The sequence below is a fragment of the Scardinius erythrophthalmus genome, assembly GCF_964197995.2.
Source record: "Scardinius erythrophthalmus genome assembly, chromosome: 20".
In the NCBI taxonomy this organism is placed as follows: Eukaryota; Metazoa; Chordata; class Actinopteri; order Cypriniformes; family Leuciscidae; genus Scardinius; species Scardinius erythrophthalmus.
The window spans coordinates 7126228-7152043 of NC_138240.1; the positions used below are offsets into that span (position 1 = coordinate 7126228).

At 35.8% G+C, this 25816-nt stretch overlaps 2 protein-coding genes across 2 annotated transcripts in view; both read right to left on the reverse strand.

The window, feature by feature from the left end:
- dab2ipa (DAB2 interacting protein a) overlaps positions 1-1887 on the reverse strand; it is a 116996-nt gene extending 115109 nt beyond the window's left edge. Inside the window, exons 1-2 of the mRNA XM_081348382.1 lie at positions 1394-1887; positions 215-336 (exon numbers count right to left, since the gene is read on the reverse strand). Coding sequence (XP_081204508.1) covers positions 215-336; positions 1394-1472 — 201 coding nt within the window. The 5' untranslated portion in view covers positions 1473-1887. The remainder of the gene's footprint in view (positions 1-214; positions 337-1393) is intronic.
- A 498-nt stretch (positions 1888-2385) lies between these two features.
- Positions 2386-25816, reverse strand: part of phf19 (PHD finger protein 19) — a 37857-nt gene continuing 14426 nt past the window's right edge. Inside the window, exons 7-15 of the mRNA XM_081348391.1 lie at positions 21927-22022; positions 20972-21040; positions 20258-20378; positions 16037-16104; positions 15747-15896; positions 15237-15306; positions 12090-12175; positions 9695-9790; positions 2386-4182 (exon numbers count right to left, since the gene is read on the reverse strand). Of these exons, the coding sequence (XP_081204517.1) occupies positions 3849-4182; positions 9695-9790; positions 12090-12175; positions 15237-15306; positions 15747-15896; positions 16037-16104; positions 20258-20378; positions 20972-21040; positions 21927-22022 (1090 nt within the window). The 3' untranslated portion in view covers positions 2386-3848. The remainder of the gene's footprint in view (positions 4183-9694; positions 9791-12089; positions 12176-15236; positions 15307-15746; positions 15897-16036; positions 16105-20257; positions 20379-20971; positions 21041-21926; positions 22023-25816) is intronic.

A 25816-nucleotide genomic window follows, 5' to 3' on the forward strand; every position in this document is an offset into this window, starting at 1 on the left:
CACTGTATGCTGAAGAAAGCTCATCTTCTGTGCTCTGACCTGTTACTTTGACCCGTTGACAAGTGCTGCCCTCTTGAGTTTAAAGAGTGCCATTAAAAGTGAGGTCATAATCAAAAGGATTCAAAACGCATTCTTTTTTAAAGTCTCAATAACTAAGCTTAAGTATGTCTTTATGTGTGTTTGTATGTGTGTGTGTGTGTGTGTGTGTGTATACCTCTCTTTTGTCCAGAAGAACTAGTTGACATTCTGCAACCAAGCAAAACTTGACCTGCCACCCGATTGGTTTTGATAGTGGCTGTCCACAAGATATCCAGTGGATTGATGAACCTTTCATGTCTGTAAAACAGAAAAAAATAATTGGATCATAAGTATGAGAAATGAGAAAAGAAGATGAGGCCTTCACGGATCGATTACAACCACAGCAGGACCAAAGAGTGTGAGTCTAAGCAGCTAAAACAAAAGGTGACGTGGCCATAAAGCCAACTGAAAAACAGCTCTTTGAATGGACAATCCTTCCTGATTGGCCTAGATTCAGTTATGAGTATTGTTTTGTAAGAAAGCACAAGGCTAGGTTAACTGAATTAGATAATTTACTGAGTTTAAAAAGAAAATGTAAAAGACTTCACTTTAGGCTGTTGTAGTGGACCTCTGGGACTGTGCCATGATCTTGTGACATTCAGAACTGTTTTTATATAATTAGGAAAATGATTAAATTTAGCTGGCTAAAGGGCAAGACACTGAGATATACATATTCTATTGCTGAATTTATCACAGAAAAAATATGAAATACTCTAGAAGACATCTGTTTGCAATAAGACTCGGTAAAATATTAATACACTATAAAAAACTTTAGACCTGATTTTTTAAATGTTGGTTTCTTTTTGGTGAATTCTGTCCTCCAAACTAAAATTGTAATATTTATTGTTTATAAGAAATTATAAGAAATTCATAACACTATTTTTTGACTGATCAATGGATTGATGTTTGTCCATTGAATACTCTAACATTTTTGCTGTTTAATGTTTTTTTTTTTTTTTTGTAAAAAATATGTTTTTGTATGACAACAAGCTAAAAGACATGCTAAAAGACATGACAAAAAGTCTGTTTCCTGTACCTTTAATGTAATAATGTTTAATAGTTTTTTTTTTTTTTTGTAGAGACTGAAAGAAGTGTAAATATAGGAATTGACTTTAAAAAAATCAATGTACGCTATTAGAAATACTGACTGACTGGCCCAGTCGACCCAATATGCTCACTGTACTCAAAAAAACAAAACAAACAATAAGCATATGACAGACAAACTTCTTCATACAAGCAAACATAGTGATAATATATCAAATATTACTTAAGAAAGCACGTTTCAGCCTCGAAACAAATGATGTAGGCTACTCACCGATGACCCTCATCCAGCCCTGGTGCTGACAGCGGGTGATGTTCGGTGACATAGTATTAGTAGTAGGACCACTGAACATGTCGCCAGCGTGCACTTTTCAACATGCAACGTTCCTGGACATTTGCACACCTGATGGACGCCTCATAATGACTGAATGCGGCATTTTGGATTATGTAAAACGAATGACGCTGGTTTGTGTTTGCAGATTGTTGACCCGTATGAGGCGCGTGCGACGGTCACCGAGACTGAGAGTGAAGGGGACAAGACACGTCATGTAATACCTTGATTCAATTAACGGATTAAACTCTCCGGCGAAGAAAGTAAGTAATCTGTCCACAAACACAAATCTCTCTTTTTTTGTTTTGTTTTTTTTAGGTTAGTGGGCTACTGAATTCTGGAGAACAATTATACACTGATTATATTATATAAAATGTCACAGAAATGAGATTTTGCCTTTCTCTTATTCACTTGTTTCCTTTCTCTCAAGTAAACATAAATTCGTCAAGGCCTGGCTCATGAATATTAGTTGCGTAACGTTACGTTCGCCCGGTAGGCCTACCTGATTGGGTGGTAGGCAGACGTTGAAAGTTTGCGGCTCATGAATATTAATTGAGCTGCTTTACTGGACGCTCTAACAAGGAACGTCAGCATCACGTAATTAATATTCATGAGTTAACCTTTTGTCACAGGATGTGTAAATTATGACCCCGTGACGACCGTGTCATTGACACACAGCAGGGGTTATGCATTTATTATTATTATTTTAGGAAATTAAAGCAGATGTTCATGGCAAGAAATAAAACATATTCCTCAAACAATTCTATACTTGTGAAACGTGCCATTCTCTTCTCATTCACATGAGATGAAAAATCCAATTAATTATGGCTATTGTACCTCCAAGTTTACATTTACAGTTACATTTGTGAATTATGCAGAATAAAGAATCTCACACCTGTGAAAATGATGGTACAAACACACAAGATCACACCTTTAAAATTATTGCTTACAAACAGTTTTAATGGTCTGAAACAGGAATGAATGAATAATGACACATGCAAGTTTACACATTTAACATGTTTCAACACTGTTCCAAAAAACACGTACATGTTAACATGTACAACGTTGAGTGTGATGTATAGAAATAGTCGTAAAAGCATTCAAAACGTATTAATTTTAATCTTATACAAATACTTTTTGTCTCTCTTCTGAACCTTGTTAAACTCGTAACCAAAATATAAAACTCCTCTTAAAATGTGATCAAGTTGACACAAAAACTTAATAAAAAAAAAAACATTGTTTTGTTCAATCTGTGTTCAATTTCACAAATGCTTTTCCATTGGGGTAATATTATAAAAGTAAAAAGTAAATACTTGAAATATATTTTTATACATTTCTTCCTTTAAAATCAATTAGAAAATATAGGTAAATTTATCCAATAATAGCTTGCATAGCTGATAAAACATGTTAATAGTGCAATAATAAAATGGGGCTAATCTTATATCCAATTATATACATGTAAATAATATTATAGTATTTTTTAATAATGTTGTGTACTATAAAACTAATGAAGTCAAATTATAGAACCTGACAGCTTTAAAACTTCACATTACTTTCAATTTTCCAGTCAATCCAATAATCTGATAAGTGGACGAATCCCCTTACAGATCCAGCTCAAATATAACAACAATCTTTGGAGAGCTTGCAGAAAACATTGATTTGACGTTCACATGTGGGTAAAGAGCCTAGATTCTATTGAAATGAAATGCAGATGATCAGTTTCCTTCTGCTTTTTCAAAGCAGGTCTTGTATATCCAATCAGAGCATACAAAAGTATATAAAATAGAAAAATACTTCTCAAAGCAATATTTGCTTCACTTTGGTTAAAATGATAATCACCAAGAACAAATTCAAATATTATGGTTGAAAAGGAAACAAACAAAAGTGCTGACTAATATTTTAACAGCTAAAAAGTACCACTGTTAATCTTAGGTGAACAAAATAAATGTCGCTATATATTCCTTCCGCAGAAATACTGAGAGATATGAATGAAACAATGAATTACTTTAAGTAAACTACTCTTGGAGATGAGCATAAACATGTTTTATTAAACTCACAAGGGCGAATGCTCTTAAACTGTCTGAATCTGAAAAACTAAACTGGAATGACTTCATGTTGCATAATACTGTCCTTTATCTGCTACCTAATACCGGCTGTTGTAATGTGTAAGGCTAGTATGCGTTCATGTTTGTGATGTTTAAAGTGCCCTAAAAGAACACTGTAAATGACGTCAAGAAAAACAAAGACTTGATATAAGACCAGAATATCAGAAAAAAAAACACTATATGTGGTTTGTGGGAAACAACAAAAACAAAACTAGAGCTCTGACACTATGGCTTTCAGAAAAGCGATGTAGGGAAAAACTATGGGGAGTTATCCATCTGCTGTTGTGTGATGTTCAGTAAGGTGTAGTTCCTTCCCACTCCACTAAATACTGCACCTTTCCTTCAGGTGTGATCCTACGAGCCAGAACCTGATACTTCTCCCCGCAGGTGAGCCTGCCGGCCGCCCCGAAATAGCTGGTAATGGAAGACTTGAGGTGAGACAGCGAGGAATCGTCCTCGCTGATGCTCTCAAAGGTGTGGCTGTCGATGCTGTTCTCCATCATGACGTTGCTCTCTTCTCCAGGCATGCTGATGGGGCTGAGCTCACGTTCCACCATCTCTCTTTTTGTGGCCAGCACAGTGTAATTAGAGGAGGGCAGCTTCCTCTTCCGACTGCCCACGTTTTTCCTGTAATGAACATAAGCCAGTCATGTTTGTTCATAATATTTCACATCTTTTCTGCTCATGTAACCAGATGAGGTTGAAATCTTCACAATCTAAACCCTGATGGATAAAAATCAAGTACTCACTCACTACCGACTGCATACTTCCTGCTGCCATTTTATTTTTAAAAAGAGAGTGAGGAAAAATAAATAAATAAATAAATAAATAAATACACTACTGTTCTAAAGTTTGGGGTGAGTAAATCAGGACACATGAAATTGATCAAAACGTTCAATTCATCAAAAAATAGTGGGGGGAAAATGCATCAGTCTCCACAAAAATATTCTGTTTTCAACAGAACAATAACAAGAAATGTTTCTTAAGCACCAAATCATATTAAAATGATTTCTGAAGGATCATGTGACACTGCAGACTGGAGTAATGATGCTTTGCCATCACAGGAATAAATTGCATTTTAAAATATATTAAAATAGGCAGTATTATTTAAACTGTAATAATATTTCACAATATTATTTAAGATCAAATAAATGCAGTTTTGGTACGACACTTCTTTCTAAAACATTTAAAAAATCTGACTGACCCCAAACTTTTGAATGGTATTGAAAATACATAAATAATTAAAATCACTATAAATACTTATGTTCTGGATCATTTATGACATTAAAAATGGAAGGTTAAGATAACAGAGCATTGCACTGTGGGATAAAGTCCTGCATACATCAAATATTGACAAAAGTCTGGATATTCTAAGCACACAAACAAATTAGCAAACTGCTCAGTATACATTCTATAAACTGCAAATATAAAAATATTAGTATTTTGTACAATTTTATTTTATTTCAGGTAAAAAGTGCACTATTATTTAAATATGTATTAATCAGCAAAAAAATATTAAAGAAACTTTAATGTAAAAAAGGTGCAGTTGCATAGATGCACTGAAACTGTCCACCACAAGATGTCCCTGTTTAACACTGAATTTTACTTCACGGTCCCCTTTCACTTGCCTCTGTGGGCGTTCTGGCATTTTAAAGGTCATACAGCAGAACTGGACTTGAGGTTTTTTTTTTCTACGAATCTTCTGGGGAGTTTCCAAGCTGCATAAGCTTCGTAATGACCACACATTTCTGCCCAAGGGCAAGTGTAACATGGGAAATCACAGCAAGATATCAAAATCCAATGCTGAGAACCTCCATTTCAGAATCATTACAGCTGCTAAAATGGGATGTAGAGCTAAACAGTTTTAGTACATGAAAGCCAAGCATGGAAAGCAGATATGTGTTTGTGAAGTGTTTGATCTAGCCCACAACTAGGATGCACAGTAGGGGACAGGGATCCGTCGACCCTCACAACTTTTCCAGTCGAGAAAATCCAAGTCGTGTTTATTTTCCTCCACCCTCTCTCTCCGCCTCTTTCTAAACACCCAAAGGAACACTGCAAGAATACTAATGAGCATTCATATCCTAAAATAAATAAGACAAACTATGGGAAAGATTTCAAAGAGTGAGTGTCTCTAACCAGCCATCCATCCATCCAACTCATGTTCTGCGCACAGGCCTTTGCTTTCTTTGGTTGCGATTTCTCCAGGCCTAGCGCAGTGGGTGACAAAAATAAAATAAAAAATACAGGACAAGTATAAGGGATTACTAACTGTACAAGTATCTGGCCTGCAGGACATGAGGCATCTCTACCAGGAATTTGAAGAGCTTCAGAAGAAGTGGTGACTCAACGAAGAAAAAGAAAAAAAAAAAGCTCTGCTCGACAGCGTCAAAAACGCTTCACAATGAAAATAAAGCTTTGCGAGGAAGAGGAAAAAAGATAAGAGGAGGAACCGAAGATTTCATAAGGAATGGTCCATCCACATATAAAAATCATCATGATCAGCCATTAGTCATCAATTGTCATTATTTTTCTAATAATGATTTAGAATTTTAAGTAGATAAAAAATGTCAGTGCTATTTTGATGACATGAGGAAAAAAAATTATTAAGTGTTCAAGTAAATATTTAGGTGAACTATTTACGTATAGGAATGTGTCAATCACTCAATAAACAAATATACAGAAAACACTTTTAGGTCACACTTTAGTTTAGGGTCCAATTCTCACTATTAACTGTTAACTATGATTTTTGCCTCAATAAACTCCTAACTGCTGCTTATTAATAGTCAATAAACACCTAATTACGGCTTGTTAATAGTTAGTAAGGTTGTTAAGTTTAGGTATTGGGTAGGATTGAGGGATGTAGAATATGGTCATGCAGAATATATGCTTTATAAGTACTAATAAACAGCCAATATCCTAGTAATATGCATGCTAATAAGCAACTCGTTATTAGTGAGAACTGGACCCTAAACTAAAGTGTTACCCACTTTTATAAATGAAGGCTAAACAAGTTAAAAAGCATTTAAAATCAGTTGGATTTGGTTTTTAAACTCAGGCTGTGGCCAGTCAAATCTGTATGATTATTTCATGCACAGATAACACTGAATCTGTTTAACACATATTATCATATAAATTGCAAAAATCATAATTGAAATGCTGGAAATGTACCCATCTCAAAACAACAATTCAGACAACTTTGCAGATCATTTTCATGTTGAATTCACATAATTGTAAAAAAAAAAAAAACACTATTATTAAAAAGTCTGCACTCACAAGCATTAGCATAAATAGAAAAATACATATTCACTATTGATATAATATATAATTATAAAATACAAATGTTTTTTTTTGTTTGAATACTAAATATTAAGAATTTTGAACAAATATTTTATATTATTTATTATATAAAATATTACATGTTAAACAAATTAAGGGGTGTGTGTGTGTGTGTGTGTGTGTGTGTGTGGGGGGGGGGGTGTTACAATTTATACACATTTTTATATAATATTTTTTATATAAAGACTTTTCCATTTAAAAAAATTTGAATTTCCTGCTATCTCCAGGTTTTTCATAACCAAGTGAACCCTGTCTCTCAACTTTCATTTTAAGTTTACCTTTAAACTTAACTTAAACTTAATTTTACACACTGAGGGATGAGTCTGCATAACACCAATGAATCTGTGGTAAATCACTAACATGCCACAGGGGAGGTTGAAAATACCTGGAAAATATCTCTGACCTTCAGTGCTAAAGGAAAGCCAGATACAAGACCTAAAAAGCTGACAGACTGACATCCAAATTCCTAACTGACTAATGGCAATCTCGATTCAGACATGGTTTCACTCCAATTTTCAGCCTCCACTGACTCTACTTTAAAATAAACAGGAGCAACCAAGTGGCCATAACCATAAATAACCCATAATCTGACCATATTTCTCTGCGAGCTGTCAGAAGCGGTTTACACACAACATCAGGTGTTGATGGACGCCTGTTATTCCTCTTTAACTTGTGGGCAGCGGAGGAGGTGAGAATCTACAGTGACAGCCGCGCTGCCAAATTGTCCCACTACAGCAGTATTGATTACGCTGCAGTAGCCGTGAAGAGGACAATTGTGAAAGAGCAAGATGAAAGGTGTAGAGGATACAAGCCTGGAATTCCAGCAAACCCACCATGGTCATTCCAGCGCCCGAGTCAAATTGATAATTGCTCGAGCTCATGTATATTAAAAAGATAAGCGTTTAGGGGCACCCTGCTGGCCCAGTGGTTTAGATGATATCATTGATGTCACCACTTCAAAAGTCATGACAAATGAGCTCCCAGAACACCTCAAGCTCGCATTGAATGGAACCGCAATACCACTTAAGTTGAAGTACAGGATTAGCATCCGTGGTTTCCATGGCAACAGGGTCCCAGCGGGTTCGGAAAATGGTCCACTGAAAAGATGCATTAGGTTGACCTCACGTCACATGCATGGCTTTAACTTCACTTATTTGAATCGCACTGTTGCAAGGATGTACGAGAGTACGGGTGATTCGCAACAGCCTGTGAAGGATTACATCACACCAGCTGCTAAATCTACAGCCCCATGGCTAAACAAGTTCATATATCAGCTGCGTTGTGAGCAAGAATTACATTTTTTTTTTTTTGTAAAAAAAAATAAAATAAATGTTTTTAGCTAATATGTTAATGCATTCAGTTCCTTTTTAAATTGGACCTATTATGCTTTTTTACATTTTCAACATTCTCTATTGTGTAATGTTGCTGTTTGAGCATGAAATAGGTCTGCAAAGTTAAAGTCACTCCAAAGGGAGCTATTCACTATATAAGTGCACACTGTTCCTGAACTCCCTGAACCGCCTCTGTTGTAGTCTTGAGTTTTATTTCTGGAACATGGCAAAATATTCCTCATTTAAAAATGAAAAAATTCCCGCCCAAGACATACACAAACAAGTAATAAAAACTCGGTGAGTGTTTTAGCGCAATTTTCTCACCTCATGGGATCACAACACTAAGAGATAGTAAATCTTTTCCTGGATTTTTTTTTGTGCGTTCCCGAGATTAGACCTTCCTTAACATAATGCCGAAAACCCGAAGTCTCTAGGTGGTCTGGTTGAGGAGTAGATAGAAGTGCAAGATTGGTGCGCACAGACGCACAGAACAGAAATCATGAGTTAACAAGCACAATTTTGTCCGGTGGAAAATTGCGCTAAAAAAGGGGAGGCCTCATTTAGTTGCGTTAGTAGTGAGTTGAAACTCACGGTTATGATAAGGGGCATGACATTTACGAAACACGCTCAAAGCAGTTGACCAATCAAAATACACTTGCACAGCCGACCAATCAGAGCACATTGCGCTTTTCGGAACGAGGGGCTTCATGGCGACAGGAACTAAAGAGAGCGTTCCTGACAGACTGGGAAGAGAGGTGCTACAACAGTGTAAAATATGTGAAAAATATTATTTTTTGAACATTCAAACTTAAACCTAACATACTATAAGAGTGTGTATTTAAATAAACATTCACAAGAGTGATATTTTTTTATGTTACATACATTTAAAAAAAATTAAAATACAACATAGGGGTGGAAGTTTTTTTGCACTTGGGGATTTGATTCTATTTCAATTCAAAAAGTCGCAATCTGATTCCCCAACAATTCACGATGCATCTTAATTTTTCCGCAACACTGTGAGGATGCAAATCTTGGGTGAGTTAAGGTGCCTCACTGTGTAAAGATTCTGTATAAATGATGTACTAAATACTGTATTATGTCTGCTCTGACCCTCCAACAGAACATGGTTATTATAATCTAGGGTTACACTTTATTTTAAGGTGTCATTGTTACAGTGTAATTTTATATTTAAGTACTGCTTAATATTAAGCAACTACACATACTTACTATAGGGTTAGGGTTTAGTTGAGAGTTAGTTGCATGTAATTATGCATAATTTACTGTTATATTACTATGGTAAATACATGTAACATATGTAACAAAGACACTGTAAAATAAAGTGTTACCTAATCTAGTCAGTGCCACAGAGAGTTGGCAAATGTAGAAAACAATTCAAAGATTATCTTTATTTAGAAAACACATAACATTGTTATTTGCAGATCTGAAGAAACTGAGAAACTAAGAAGTACCTGAAGTCATAGGAGACGCTGGTGGTGGCTGAACCAGAAGTACTGGCTGCGTCAGTGGAGTCCTGGTCCAAGCTGAATGTTTGTCCTGAACTGGTGCTAAGAATGAAGATGGACAAATCCATAAAGAGGTACAGAGACAAGGAAAGATTCACATAATTACACTCAGCATGAAAGTTAACACACAGTTAGCAACCCATTTTACTTCCATAATGTGACATTTCAGAGCAAATAGGTAGGGCTTGATTTTACTTATGAGGAATTGATTGAAACCAGTGTTGTTATTGTTAACTAAAACTACTTTTTTGCTAAAATAAAATAAAATATATAATGTTAGATGAAAAACTTAAAAGAAAATTAGAAATGTTGTCTGGGCAACTAATTAAAATAAATTAAGTTTAAGTGTATTAAATTAAAGCTAAATAAAACTATTTAGAAAATGTATAAAAATGAAAGAAAAAAGCTAATGCACAATAATGATAAATACTATTATTATATTATATCAAAATAAATCACAAATAGTCACATGAAACAATAAAAATTGGAGAAAATGTTGTTTCAGTTTGACGTCATGTTACTAATCCTATCTTTCTCAATAACTTTAATCTCAGTCATACTCAAGAGGCCAAAGCAAAAGGGCTACTGAAGAACACAAAAGAATACAGTTGATCCGACCTGCTGCTTGCTATTCAACACATTATACGGCGCTGGGATTGTGACTATACCAGAGTTTATCAGGACTTCCATTCAAAGGATGGCAGTCATTAACTACAGTTCACGGCTTTGTGATGAAACCCAACGTGCCCTTTTTATTATGGCCGAAACCAACTCCAGATTTCTCTTTTATTCTCTTCAACAATCCCTCCCAGACAGCCGCTTTCGCCTCTCAAAGCTTTGTCTGCCCCAATAGTGTTTCCAATTCTCTCATTATTCAGGCCTGTTTGAGAGATGATAACCTTTACTGAAAAGTATAATTAAATCGCTTCACCAACCGTGTTGATAAAAAAAATATAGATTTTCTGTGGGGTGGGGTTGTGATTGGGGAAACAGTGAAAGACCTTTCTGATATTTCAAAGGAAAATGGATGCAAATGAGCGTGATTGTTCGAAAACCAATAAATAGATGCTTAAGCATTCAAATCAAAGGTAATGAGAAAAGGTTAAGCGTGCCGTCTGTTGCCGTGAGACTGAATTTGATTGAGATCTCATTATGTACATTGACGGAAAGGTGACAATTAATTTCTGCCAGTTTTGGCACAGGTGAGGCGCCTTTATCAAAAAATGAATCAAATGAGCCATCAAACCCGAAGCATGCATATATCTGTATTATGTGCTTAATTGTTAAGACGTGCCTCAGAGTCCAAGTGAATTATTAAGTCACTAAGAGGGCAAGGGTAAATAATGAACTAGTACCACCACATAAATCAATTATGCTATATTACGGCTTTTCCACACCGAATTTAAAATGCAAAACACTTGAAAAACATGGGTTAATAAACTATCTTACTGTGATGATTTTATTCACATTAAGGAAGGGTGGTATGACCAGTATTTTATATAAAGATCTTTATATATATGGTGTAAACAATTTTTTTTTCCAGCAAAAACAACTAACGTACACATGATGGTATAGTTCATGAGGTAAAGCTTATTTGTGGACAATTAAAAAAAACGTGTGAATTAAATACTTTTTTGATCATATCTTCTCTTTATTTTATTTTTTTATCTGAAGAAAAAAAAAATGTAAAAGTACGAAACAGCTTGACATTATGTAACATGAGCTCACAGACACAGTGTAATCACCATGGGAAAATCTCAGAGTAAAACTGGGAGTTGTGAAAAATATGATACACCGGTGTTTTGCCAGATGAGTCTATCTATGTATCATCTTTTTGCTCTTTTAATTCATTTTATAACTGTATCATATATCTCTTTTAATTTCTTTTAATTTTCCTTGCTTTTATTTTGTGATTATTTTAATTATTTTCTGTAAAGCACTTTGAATTGCCATAGTGTATGAAATGTGCAATATAAATAACCTTGCCTTGCCTTTCCTTAAAAATCTTTAATATTATAAAATATTTTATACTTCTGATCGATACATAATAATTTTGACTATATTCTAATTGGATGATAAACATTCAAAGTCATTATATACACTCACATCCGTGACCACACGTTGAACAGTTGAATTTTATATTAATATATTACATTATAATATACCATTTAATTCTATATTTATTTCATACCAATGGCAAATCCCAATTCACCTTGCTTCAATAAAAAATAAAAATAGTAACAATAAAAATAAATAAAAACAATAATGAAATAAAAGCTTTAGACTTGTGTGAATGATTTTAGCTACAAAAAAAGGGCAACAAACAAAAAGTTCAATTCACCTCTTTAAACTCTGCAGCTCGTCCAGCGTGAAGTCGAAGATGTTGGCCATGTGATGATTGGTGCTCCAGGCAGAGGTGAGGTCATTCTGCAATGAGGTCACAAACAAAGTATGAAATGCAACGTTAATTTCATTTCACCGCATCGACTCATTGTCATTTGGACAATGACGATAATCACAGCTTTGATTATGACGATCAGAGCCGTCATGGTTATTACAGTCACTCTAATGCCATCTTTGAAGTTGCTCTTGGCATTATTAGCCGTGCTGCCTGGTGTGTCAAGACGTGTAGTTCAAGTAAAGCATGTCTGGGGACCGGAGACCTCTCAGAAGGATTTGTCAGTTAAATGCTTCAGAGGATGAATGTAATCCTTTTTAGAAAATTTAGAAAGACAGAATGAGAGGGTAGGAGAGGGTTGGGGAGAAACAAACTTAAAGTAGCGAGTCGACGTAACTCAAATAGATTATGTCAGTAGCGTGAATACTTTTTGTCAGTAGATTGTAGTGCAGCTGAATTCTTGCACTAAAGGCTAGCTTGACTGGAGTTCAGCTACATGAAATCATGAGTGGCTTGTAACTTGGCATTCAAAGTAGCTTCACCAACAGTGAGAGAAAAAAATAGGAGGGAGGGAAAGCAAAGGCGAGAAAGAGACAAAACAACAGGAGAAGAAAGGGAGAAATGCAAGGTCTGCATGGCAGCAGGCGTCAAGGAATAAAAAGAAGATCACCACGGGGCGCAGGGAAGATACTAGAGAGAGATGAAGAGAGGCAGGAGAAGACAACCAAGAGTAAACTTTGCTTGGGTCATATTCAAATTTAATAGTCAGTACATAAGAAACCTTGTAGAAAATGGCAGGAAAAAAAGAAACAAGCAGCATTAATTAACGCTTGGCTGCATGAAATTAAACTATCGAGGAATTCCAGAAACTTCGAGAAGTGCTAGAGCACAAAATCTCAGTAAGGGAAGCTCAGATTTGGACTGACAGGTCAAACAAAGTCTCAGAAGTCCAACACTTCACCTCTTCATGAATCAGATTTCAAGAGGACTGCACAAACTGAATTATTTAGTGTGTGTGTGTGTGTGTGTGTGTGTGTGTGTGTGTGTGTGTGTGTGTGTGTGTGCGCATGTGTGTGGTTTAGTGATAGATCAATATAAATCAGCAAGGCCAGTGTTTGTGAGTTGATGAAAAGTTGATGATTAAATCATAAAATTGTAAAATCACAATAAATAAAACATTGAAAATAAAAACATCAAAATAAAATAACGATTAACAGAACCGTGAAGATGCGAACATGTTGTCAAATCATTCATATAAATATATATATAAATATATAAGCCTGAACTTTTTTCCCTGGGAAGTAAGCGAAGATATATGACCTGATCAACATAACTGTCAAGCGGGATCCAGGGGTGTGCTCCCCTGGGAGAACATTTTGATAAATAAATGATAGATTCTGGTGACTTTTGTGGATATAAATGGACATTATTCAGACATGAGATGAACAAACCCAATACAAGCCTATATTACAGTAGCATCTTTGTGTAGAGCACCAGAGCTCCTGGGACCTTGGGCCTGGTAGGCCTGTTCATTACTCCATCCTTGCTTTTAACTAGTCACTTACTGTACCTGCATACGTATTGCTTGTATAGCATACTGAGACTACAGATACTACAGCCATACCAAGAAAGGTCAGTGGGTGGCAATTATAATACTCCAAAGTAAACTAGGAATTGATTAGTAGCCTAACCATTCAGTTAAGAACATTCTTAGGAAGGTATCGGTAAATGAGGCCCATTGTTACCTTGTTACACAGTTCTTCACAGTATTACAGTACTCCACAGTTGATGATATTCTCATTAATTTGGTTATTGTTGCTGTAGAAAGGACCTGAATGTTTCATTTGTATCATGTATAAAATTACTTAGGTCATTAGCCAGATATGCCAGTGGACTGCAACCACTTATTAACTTAAAATGCTACTTTTACTCTTACATTTAAGAACTTGTATCCTGGCCTTCATGTTGTTAAATAATTTATATATATATCTATATATCTATATATATATCTATATATATATATATTAGGCCAAATATATTATATTATATATATATATATTAGGCCAAAGGGGTTTGGTACACTAAGTTTGTGAATTCCTGAATTATGCATCACTACTACTATCATCCTGTGCTAATGATGCCCAATTGGCCAATTAACGGCGTCTGATAATCTTGTGAATGGATATCAAACACTTCCTGTTCTCTAATATTTCTTAGCAAAAGGGTTTATTTAATTTCAGATTTTTTTTAGATGTCTTATTTGATGTCATTAATTTGTAAAACATATATCCACTACTGTTCAAAAGTGGGCTAGGTATGATTTTTTCATGCTTTTGAAATAAGTGTCTAATGCTCACCGAGGCTGCAGTTATTTGATCAAAAACAGTAAAAACAGCATTGTGAAATATTAGTGCAATTTTAAATAACTGTTTTCTATTATAATAATTTTTTAAAAGTATTTTATTCCCGTTACGGCAAAGCTGAATATTCAGGATCATTACTCCAGTCTTTAGTGTCACATGATCCTTCAGAAATCATTCTAATATGCTGATTTGGTGATCAAGTAACATTTCTTATCATTATCAATGTTGAAAACAGTTATGCTGCTTATTATTTTTGTGGAAACCATGACACTTTAAAAAAAAAAAAATTTGTAATAAAGTTTTCATTCATTAAAAAAAAAAACAAAAAAAAACCTGACCCCCATTTTTGAATGGTGTATTGTATTGGCCATCTCTAGATATCAATGTTAGCCAATGAACAATTCATATCATTCGACCACTAATAAATACACTGTTGCATAAACTGCTTAGACTAGTCTTACAAGTAAGTCATAATTTTTGTTCTTTAAGGTCATAACCTTTTTAAATAATTTACATAAAAACATAGACTGGCCTATTTTGAATCGGAAATATATGAACCCTTGGCTAACTGCTAGTTGTTTACAGTGTTTATGCAACTGGCCCAGAGCCTTTTTTTATTATTCAGACCTAGTAACTGTAACAGCAGAACACAGATTTAAACCAGACAAGAAAGGTCATGTTATGCGGCTGGTGACGCAGTGAAATGTTACCAGGGTGAAAAGCTTACATTAGGAATTGCATCCTCCAGCAGCCACTTGGACCTCTTCTTTCTCCGCTTCTCTGCAGGAACAGAGTTACTGCAACAGAGGAAGAAGAGAAACATTCAGTCGACATAATTGAGCATAATAACTGAACTAAATAAACTGTCAATCAATGCATCATCTCCACCCACTAAACTTGTCATTACAGATTTGAGAGCCAAAACTATTGAATACTAAAAAGGAGATGTGGCTGTCAAATGTAAAATTATAGGGGAGAAGCCAAGTGTCTTTCAGTGCATTCATTACATTATCAAAGCACTGCGAAAATCTAAATTCCCTTTGAAACGTTAAAAGAAATAAAGACCTCAGTTATGATCAGTCGACTGGATAAATAATAAACAAATAGCACTGTGACCCAATTGAAATATTTAATTGGGATCAGTCTCATGATGATTTTTAATGTTTCCATGTGACATCAACAAGCGGTCTCATTCATTAAAATTGGAGGCACTAATAAGGAAAATGAAATAACTAACCTGCTTCTGCTGGCCCCTTTTTTGTGGCCTCTGTGGCCCTCGCTGTTCTGGGCCTTCTCTGGGAACAACTTAGATGGGGGGTTAGGAGGAACCCTTGTCCTTAGTCGGAAAATGCATTTCCTTTTCTTGATCTCCTTCCCACAGAGAAACCTAAAAAAAGGGGTCAGAATAAATATTCACTGAAAAGTGTTCTTAGATTTTTTTTTATATATAGTATATTAAATATATTACAAATATATTTATAAAAACACACACACATATAAAAACAAAAAGGAAAACATTTTTCTTACTTGCTTTTATAGTTGTTGAGGGCATCAAGAATGAACTGGCCTCGTTCAGAGAGAGGGGTATTGGAGAGCTGAAATAGGTAAGAAAGTCTTTGAGAGAAACTGGCGGTGTGATATGGGCTTTTATTATGAGACATTTACTTTGCTGTTGCCTTGAGCTGTCATGTTTCAATAAAGACAAATGAAGCCCATTGGCTTCGCTATAGTTAAGTCTTCCACTCAGAAGTGTGAGCAATTTAGCAATGCTGTTTTCTCAGATTGCACATGACAAGCGGTTAAAACAGGGATCTCCAACACATCGCCCGTGAGCTACCAGTCGGCCTGATTGGAGGTAGCTTGCCGAGACATACTTTTCATCCAATAAGAGTAAGCTAATATAGACAGATATATTTTATGCAAATTAAGTAAGTGAGGTCATTTATTTATTTATTTTATGAACATGCAGATGTAGTTACAATATAGCAAAATAACAACCAACAATAGAAAAAAAAACCTATAGGGACTTCCGAGTTTTGATCAAGCACTTCATCATGCTTAGTTTGCATCAGAATGAGTAAAGACATAATTCAAGCAAAGAACAGGAAAAAAAACTAATTCTATTTTCAAAAGGAATGGGAGAGTGGATTCTTATTTACAAATACATGCGAAAAATGTTTGTGCCTAATTTGGGGTGTTAGTAACAGTAAAGGCATTACTTAATTCAGCATTAAAACATTAGTTCACTTCAGAATTAAAATTTACTCACCCGCACGTCATCCAAGATGTTCATGTCTTTCTTTCTTCAGTCGAAAAGAAATTAAGGTTTTTGAGGAAAGCATTCCAGGATTTTCCTACATATAGTGGATTTCAATGGGGTCCAACAAGTTTGAAGGTCCAAATTGCAGTTTCAATGCAGCTTCAAAGTCTCTACACGATCCTAGCCGAGGAATAAGGGTCTGATCTAGTGAAACGATCGTCATTTTCAAAAATAAAAATAAACATTTATATACTTTTTAACCACAAATGCTCGTCTTGCACTAGCTCTGCGATGCGCCACGCATTACGTAATCACATTGAAAGGTCATGCGTGACATAAGCGGGAGTACCGACCTTGTGTTTACAAAGCGAAAGTGCAATTCAAATGCCATTTACAAAAAAAATATGTTTTTCGCCCTACCCTACCTTTTTGAACCAGAACACGCGTGACCTTTCAACGTGATTACGTAATCCGTGGCGCATCACAGAGCTAGTGCAAGACGAGCATTTGTGGTTAAAAAGTGTGTGTATACTGTATATATATATATATTATTATTAGTGGTGGGCCGTTATCGGCGTTAACGCGAGACTCTTATCGCGCGATAAAAAAAATATCGCCGTTAATCTATTTTCCAAGTTGGGTTGGGAGCTGGCTCAAGCTACACAAGCTATGATGACGCAATCTACCCGCGGCCGCGAGGAACACCCGGCTGGAACGCATCATATTCGTCGTCATCTTAAGTTAACACGGCTGAAAGTGAAAGCTGGTGTAAAAGATCGGTGGAACATCCATTATTTGGACTTGGTTCGGATTTAAGCCGTCCGACGTAGACTGTGTGGTGTAACAGTTCGGTAAGTTAACACACGACTAATCCGTTCTACCATCTCAAATTCAAAACGAAACATATCACTGAATACCAGCGCGCGCGAATTATTCCCAATATATCTTAGTGAGTGGTGTAGCACATAATCTCTTTTTATTAAAAGCGCCCGATTTTAAGAATCGTTGTTGTGTTTCTTTTTAACTGAAAAGACATCGGTTAGACAATATTCTAATTTTAAATTTGGGGTTTCATAAGCTCCAAGCCATAATAAACATTAGACCTACTTAAGTCTCTGCAGCTAGTGTACTTACATTTTATTTATCTGCAAAATTATGTTGTATACTTACAGTTTTGCACAATATATGTTCTCAAAACTACATACACCCTTTCAAAAAAAAAAAAAAAAAACATTTAGCAGTTGTTTAGCAGGGTCTGTGTAACCTGTTCTGAAATGGTTTTATTATAATATTGTTATCGCAAGAGGCTGCAATGTATATCACAATATGGATTTTAGGCCATATCGCCCATCCCTAATTGATAGCCTATAGAAGTTGATAATAACATAGGCCTACCTAATGTTGCCTACGGACGGTAACAGTACAGTAGTAACCTTTTACAGTCTGTGAGTAGAACAGCTTTCTCAAGCAGTTTGTGATGCATTTTGGAAACAGGAGATGAGCCCCTGGTCTAATGCGCCACCTGGCTTGAGAAACCCGTTCTCAAAGACTTACTTTTATAGTCATTATTTGGGTAGCACACATATTCTGAATGCCTTCGGCAGAATTCAAATGAGCCATTTTAATCTAGATTAATCTAGATTAATTTCAAAATTAATCTAGATTAAAAAAATTAATCTATGCCCACCTCTAATTATTAGTATTATTTTTTTAATTTATTTTTTTAAGAAAATGACAAGTTTCGCTAGATCAGACCCTTATTCCTCAGCTGTAGAACCTTTGAAGCTGCATTGAAACTGCAATTTGGACCTTCAAACTGTTGGACCCCATTGAAGTCCACTATATGGAGAAAAATCCTGGAATGTTTTCCACAAAAACCTTAATTTCTTTTCGACTGAAGAAAGACAGACATGGATATCTTGGATGACGTGGGGGTGAGTAAATTATCAGGAAATTTTGATTCTGAAGTGAACTAATCCTTTAAGTCTCACGCAGGCGCAGCGTAGGTTTCGTTTGTGTGAAAACATGACGGAAGGCAGAGTGCTGAGAGATTATATGAAACAATTTAAAAATAAAAGAATTCCATGAATGTATAAGAGGGAACTGACTGTCTTCAGAAAAAGTTTCGAAGGTATTCGCTTTTTATCTTCCCTTCGTATAAGCCTAATAAAGTAATGTTTATAAGCACAGCACTGATCTGTTTACAGAGGTTACAGTGCAAACAGCTCCATTTCTGCTGTTTCATAAGCGCCACCTACTGCCAGAGAGTGGATTTACATTCATCTGAAAATGTACACGTTCAAAACTTTTTCTTTGTCTGCCATTTTTGTTCAGACCGCTACGAAAATGGGACCAAATACTTCTTGTTAATTTTAACAGGTAGATGGAACATGTTTATGTTCCCCAATAATGGCAGCTCCCAGGCATGCTGAAAATCAGCTGTTATTACAAAGTGTGGACATTTTTTAAACAGAGACCAAATAATCAAATCGTTAGATTACTTGATTAATCGGGCAAATAAATAAAATAAAATAACAGTTTGGATTGTTGTTAATTTGAGAGTTATAGAGCTGGTAAGTCCCGCCCATCCGTAAAACCCCAAGTGGACCTCTAGGTTGAAAAATGTCAATGCTAGTGAATGGGAGAAAATAATTATTTTCTGGTCCCGTTTGAATTGTGCCATGAATTGAACATATGTTGTCTGTGAATTTTTTATATAATTTTTCATGTTACGAGTTTGACAGTATATGGTATGAATCTTCGGCTAGCAGTTGTGGAAAAGACATAACGAGAAAGACTACATGTCGCCTATGTGACGTCACCCCATAAAGTTGACTTACCCATGGTTTTCGCCAACCTCAACGATTTTGTCCTCTCCCTGAAAGAAGGCGGTGAAGTGCACCAAAGACACACCATGTTTAGCGGGATCCGTGAGCTAGTGTTCGTGTGCGAGTGCTGGTGACGTTTCAAACGCGTCAAAAGCAGTGAAGAGTTGTAGTCCACAAAGTGCTCTCACACAAAGTCTAACCGTATCAAACTTCTACCCGCTAAATTGTAGCATTCTTTACACGAAAAATGATATAAAAAATTCACAGACAACATATGTTCACATTTATGGCACAATTCAAACGGGACCAGAAAATAATAATTTTCTCCCATTCACTTGCATTGACGATTTTTCAACCTAGAGGTCCAGTGGGGTTAGCGAAAGGGGCGGGACTTACCAGCTCTATTGTACATTATTCACGAGATTTGAGTATTGTATAACATGAGTAGCTCTCAAAAGGTTGGAGACCCCCTGGCAAAAAAAAAAAAAAAAAAAAAACACCTGGCAAATTTTCACTACCTATTTCAAAGGAACTGCTTTTCAATTCCTAGAAATGACAGCAATCATCTACCAGAAAAATCACTACCTAAAAGTTAAAGACTTTATCTTTATTTTTTTTTTCCTAAAATGATCTTGGATAGAAAAAGCTTGAATATATAACCTTGCCCATCTGGAAATGATCCCAGTTGTTGCTGATAAAGGTGAGGATCTCTTCCAGTTCAAAGTATTTCTTCTTACTTTGGACTCCTAGGTTGTATAGGGCAAGATGGACCACATCCACCCTGCAAATAAAAAAAAATGTTAAAAAAAAAAAAAAAAAACGCCTGCATAATTCCACTTAGAGCTCTAAAGTGTGAGAATAAGCTGAAGATGTTTTAGACCTAAAGCAGAAATGCTCTTAGATCAAATGACACTGCCAAAATCTGCATGAAATGTCACATGGTAAACGTTAAATAGAGTGTCGTTCTGTTCACAAGGCAAGGTCCATTTTAACACACCAGACTTTTTAAGAAGGATAAGGCTTAAATCCGAACTGAGACTGACTTCATACCTAAATATCCAGCACATCCAGCTCACAGTATTTCAAGAGTAATCCCCTGCTATCATAAGAAATCCTCTCAGCACCAAATCTTTGGTTCAAATGGCTATTTCTCATTTGGGACAAAAAGCAAGAATCAATGTCTAGACAAACTCTATGCTGAAAAAACCCATTGAACCTACTTTACTTTCTGAAATAGCCGGGCGCACCAGAGAAAAAGCTCTGGATCAAGAGCACCGGCCTGTATCAATCAAATCCGACACTTTGACTGTATAATTCTGACACAGATCTGGGCACAATCACTCGTGAGGGGGGAAAGAAGATCTGCACATTTACCATCTGAGAGCCAGCCGCTTGATGTATTCCACTCCTTTATTGCACACCGCACAAATGAACAAGTAAAACCTGAGAGAGAAAAGACAAAAAGGAGTCATTTAAATTGCATACCTTGGAGAGGTACAAATGCTGCAGCGGCCACAGAAAAATTGTGCTTGACAGTGTCATTATGATCTTTTAAAAAAATCCCCTAATGCATGTAATCTTGCCTGTGTGCGCTGATGCATTAAAGTTTGTCGCAATATTCACTAATCATCACTGTTGAGATGTTGCAAATAGAATTTCACTTTGGTTATTGCATTCATTGGTCTTTCTGAAAAGCAACGGCTTATGTTTCATTATAAAACGGAAAACGCCGACCCTGAAATCTGATTGGACCGATTCGCCGTTTGAAGCCACCAAAGAGCAATTTCCAGCAACGAGCAATTTGTCTGTACACACTGAACGTGAATCGGTTGCATGACACAATCACAGCTAATCAGAGGTTTGCAGCTATGTGGAGCTGGATTTTCGACCAATGAGATTGAATTATTTAATTTAATTAAACCATGCAATCAGAAAAAATGTGTTGCTCGCCATGAGTGCAGCTGGTTCAACAAAAACTCAGATTTACGCTTAAGAATTGTTTACTTTGATTATTTAACTACTTCAGTAATTTAAATATTTATTGATTGTTTATTTATTCATCATATTAATGTTGTTGCTGATTTATAAAACCAAATTCCACATGAGGTTGTGCATTTTAGGCACTCCACTTCCAAAAAATACCCTTCGGCCACGATGCAATCACTGAAAGCATTACTTTAATGATCTAACGCCAATTGCTTTTCAGGAAAATTCATTGATTTGAGTGAAAATATGAGAAATCAATACTGAAGGATGGCAGAGTATTGATGCAAAGATGCAAGTTCTTTTGTTGTGATAAGGTTTGTGATAAATGTAGCTCTGCACATACCTATCTCCAAACATCATGGACTCCTGAAGGCACTGCGTACACGCCTCATGAAACCACTGCTCGCAGCGAAAACATTGCATCATTTTCAGGTACCACCTGATGGGAAAATCGAGAATAAGAAAGGAACTGTTGATTGTTTCCTATCAGACACAAAGCACAAAGACCTAAACAGACCAATTACATTTCAAGATAATTATAAAAAAAAAAGAACAAGCAAAACTAAGGGGGTGGTGTGATGGAGTGATGCTCAGATCTCTTTTTTTCCATTCAAATGGTGTCTATAGAACAGCAGCAATAGAAAAAAACAGTAGCAAAGCATTAACTGGATGTTTCTTGAAGCTGGAGTGTGAACTACAATACATGTGTAGGGACGAGTACCAAGCACGAGTAATAGAGCTGCACAATTAATCAGTAAAAGATTGCGATCTCCATTTAAACACCCAGGTGATCTCATTCCTAAATGACAACAATTCTCCTGTGTCTATTAAACATTTGACAGAATCACACAAGAACATTCAAATCTGTGTTTGCCGCTGACCCAGAGAAAGCAGTTGTCATATATGTATGAAACAGCTTCACAAACTGTGCACAATATCATTATTTCTGTGTTGCAAATATTCAATTTATCACTGTATCAAAGACTGTATCAATTACATCGTTTCACCAGTAGGTGGCGACAAGTGACTGTTAAAAATGTATTTGTCATTGAATCATTCATTTAAGAGATTTGTTCAAAAAGGCTGATTCTTCCAGTATTGAAACAATTTAAGTATTATGTCATTGAATCATATTAGTATTATGTAGTGTAATGTAGACTGAGACACTATATCAAAATGCACAGACTTTGTTAAAGTTGCACACTGAATGTAGGTTGGAGCTCTTAAAGGGATAGTTCACTTTGAAATTAATTTTTGATATGTTTTAGCTTACCTCAAGGCCATCCAAGATGTAGGTGTCTTTGTTTCCGCAGTAGTTTCAATTTTGATATTTTTAGGTCAAACCGTTCTTGTCTGTCAGTCATATAATGCAGGTTGATGGTCACTGTTTCAAAACACAAGCACAGAGTCCAAATTAAAACAATTCCCCATCGTCCAAATGAAACAATTCCCCATCATAAGTACACATTGATGGCCTAAGACAAGAAACGAGCGGTTTGTGTGAGAAAACGAACAGTATTTATATCGTTGTTATCTCTTGAAAACAACACACGTCCAAATGATCTGACGGCGCGGGCGGGTATAGATATATTCATAGATGTCGCCTTGGCTACTGCAGTTCATTGGAACGAAACCGTAGCCAAGCGACATCTAGTGTATACATCTATACCCGCGCGCGGGCGGGTATAGATGTATACACTAGATGTCGCCTTCGCTACTGCAGTTCATTGGAACGAAACCGTAGCCAAGGCAACATCTATGTATATATCTATACCCGCCCGCGCCGTCAGATCATTTGGACGTGTGTTGTTTTCAAGAGATAACAACGATATAAATACTGTTCGTTTTCTCACACAAACCGCTCGTTTCGTGTCTTAGGCCATCAATGTGTACTTATGATGGGGAATTGTTTCATTTGGACGATGGGGAATTGTTTTAATTTGGACTCTGTGCTTGTGTTTTGAAACAGTGACCATCGACCTGCATTATATGACTGACAGACAAGAACGGTTTGACCTAAAAATATCAAAATTGAAACTACTGCGGAAACAAAGACACCTACATCTTGGATGCCCTTGAGGTAAGCTAAAACATATCAAAAATTAATTTCAAAGTGAACTATCCCTTTAATTTTAAACTCTCAAAGTGCATGAATTTAACTTTAAAATGTTTTTTTTTTTAAATTGCCCCTTGAGGAACCAAGGTATTCATTAATTTTATTATTCGCTTAATTATTTTCAGTTTTAAGTTTTAGTAATTTTGCTATGTGCTTTTGTGATTTTTATTAGTTTATATCTATTCATTAGTTTATTTGTTATTTTTATTAGTACATTTCTATTTATCCTTAATTTTTTTTAAAGTTAAAATTTAGTTTTAGTAATTTTAGTACTTCACCTCAAACGCATTTTATTTTAGTTAGTTGCCAAGGCAACATTTCAAATTTTTGTTTATTTTTTTAGTTTAAGTTTTTCATCTAATATTTATATTTTATTTTGTTTATTTTATTTAAGCTTTATTTCAGTTAAAGAAAATGATTTTTCATTGTTTCAGTTTAAGTAGTTAACAGTAACAACACTGTGCTTGTCATTATTAAAGGGATACTCCACTTTAAAATGAAAATTCTGTCATCATATACTCACCCTCATGTTGTTTCAAACCTGTATGAATTTCTTTCTTCTGCTGAACAGAAAGGAAGATATTTAGAAGAATGTCAGTAACCAGACAGTTTTTGGTACCATTGACTTCCATAGTAGGAAAAAATATATACTATGGAAGTCAATAGTCAATATGATGACAGAATTTTCAGTGGAGTATCCCTTTAAGTAAAGCATAAGATGTATAACTTATGTTTAACTTATGAAGTTTCAGTTAATTTGATTCAGTGTCACAGCGCACATATAGAGCTGATCCTGAACAGTGTGGCAGAGTGTGATATAATAATCAGATGACCACTGCTACAAAGCAAGTAGGGTCTGTATTTTTCAGAAACCCGTGACAGTCCCTGTTCTACTGTTTGTTGCATAACACATGCATTTTTGTTTTGATCAAAATGATTTGCGCTGAGTGAGCAGACAGCAACCGAGCACACGAGGCAAAGGCGTGTGAGTGCATTTGTCACGCTTTCCTAATTGTTTTTTCCTGCATTTCACTGAAATGTGCAAACAAACAATATCACCCCAATTCATTAAACATTTGCAGCATTGACTGCATTTTCATTTTTAGCTTAACTTATTTCAGTGGTGTTTCAATAGTCTGGTAATCATGGGAGCCAGGTCTTTTAGCATTGGCGCCCAGGTTGTGGAATGCTCTTCCTCAAGACATCGGTCAAGCATCCACCCTTCTGTCCTTCAAAAACCTCTAAAAACACCCTTTTCTCTGAATATTACTCTTAAGCTCACAGTCTGTAAATTCTACCTTGTTATGGAGATGTTATTTGTTTGAATCCCTTAATAACCACCCAAACATAATTTAACACAAACTGCAGGATACCAGTGCTCTGTGAAAAAGTCAGTAATTATGTAATGCCAATATTAATAAGTTGAGGCATTCTTACACAAAAACAAACTTATTGCATAAACTTTCCATTTGGATTTGAAATTGAACTCAAAATAAATAAAACGCCCATATCGGACTAGATTTGAGCTCGCTGATTGACTACAGTTTATGTCAAACATTCATATCTTAAATGAGCAATTGGCTAAACTGCTCCATAGACCCGCATTTCTCCAGCGCCCCAGAGCTGATGAGACGTGCACACAGGTGGAGGGGATTTAATATTTCAAACACACAAATATTGACAATTTGTATACATGATTTATGTATTTACTTATTTATTACGTGTGGCTCATTAAGGGGGGGGGGGGCTGAGGTACCTGACTAGAGAAAACAGAAAAAAGGCTGTTGTCTTCCATTTTACAAAATAGGTAGGACAACTTCAAAACCCAGCCTTCTGATGTTCATTCATGTTGATTTTGTGTTGTAACTAGTAAAGCGCAAGAGATGATTGGTTCACATGTGCTCCGTGTTGCTCCTCGCTTGAACTGAGGTGCTACAGCGATCTGTCACGCCACAAAAGATCGCAGCAACAAGAGAGACATCTATGGTCTCACTCCATTGGGAAAGTAGCCCATTTTTGATTCTTTTGAGATTTACCATGTTTGCAAAAAAACAAAATTTGCGGACAACATTTTTGATTCAAAACGTAGAATTTAGCCGAAAAAATACTAATTTGTA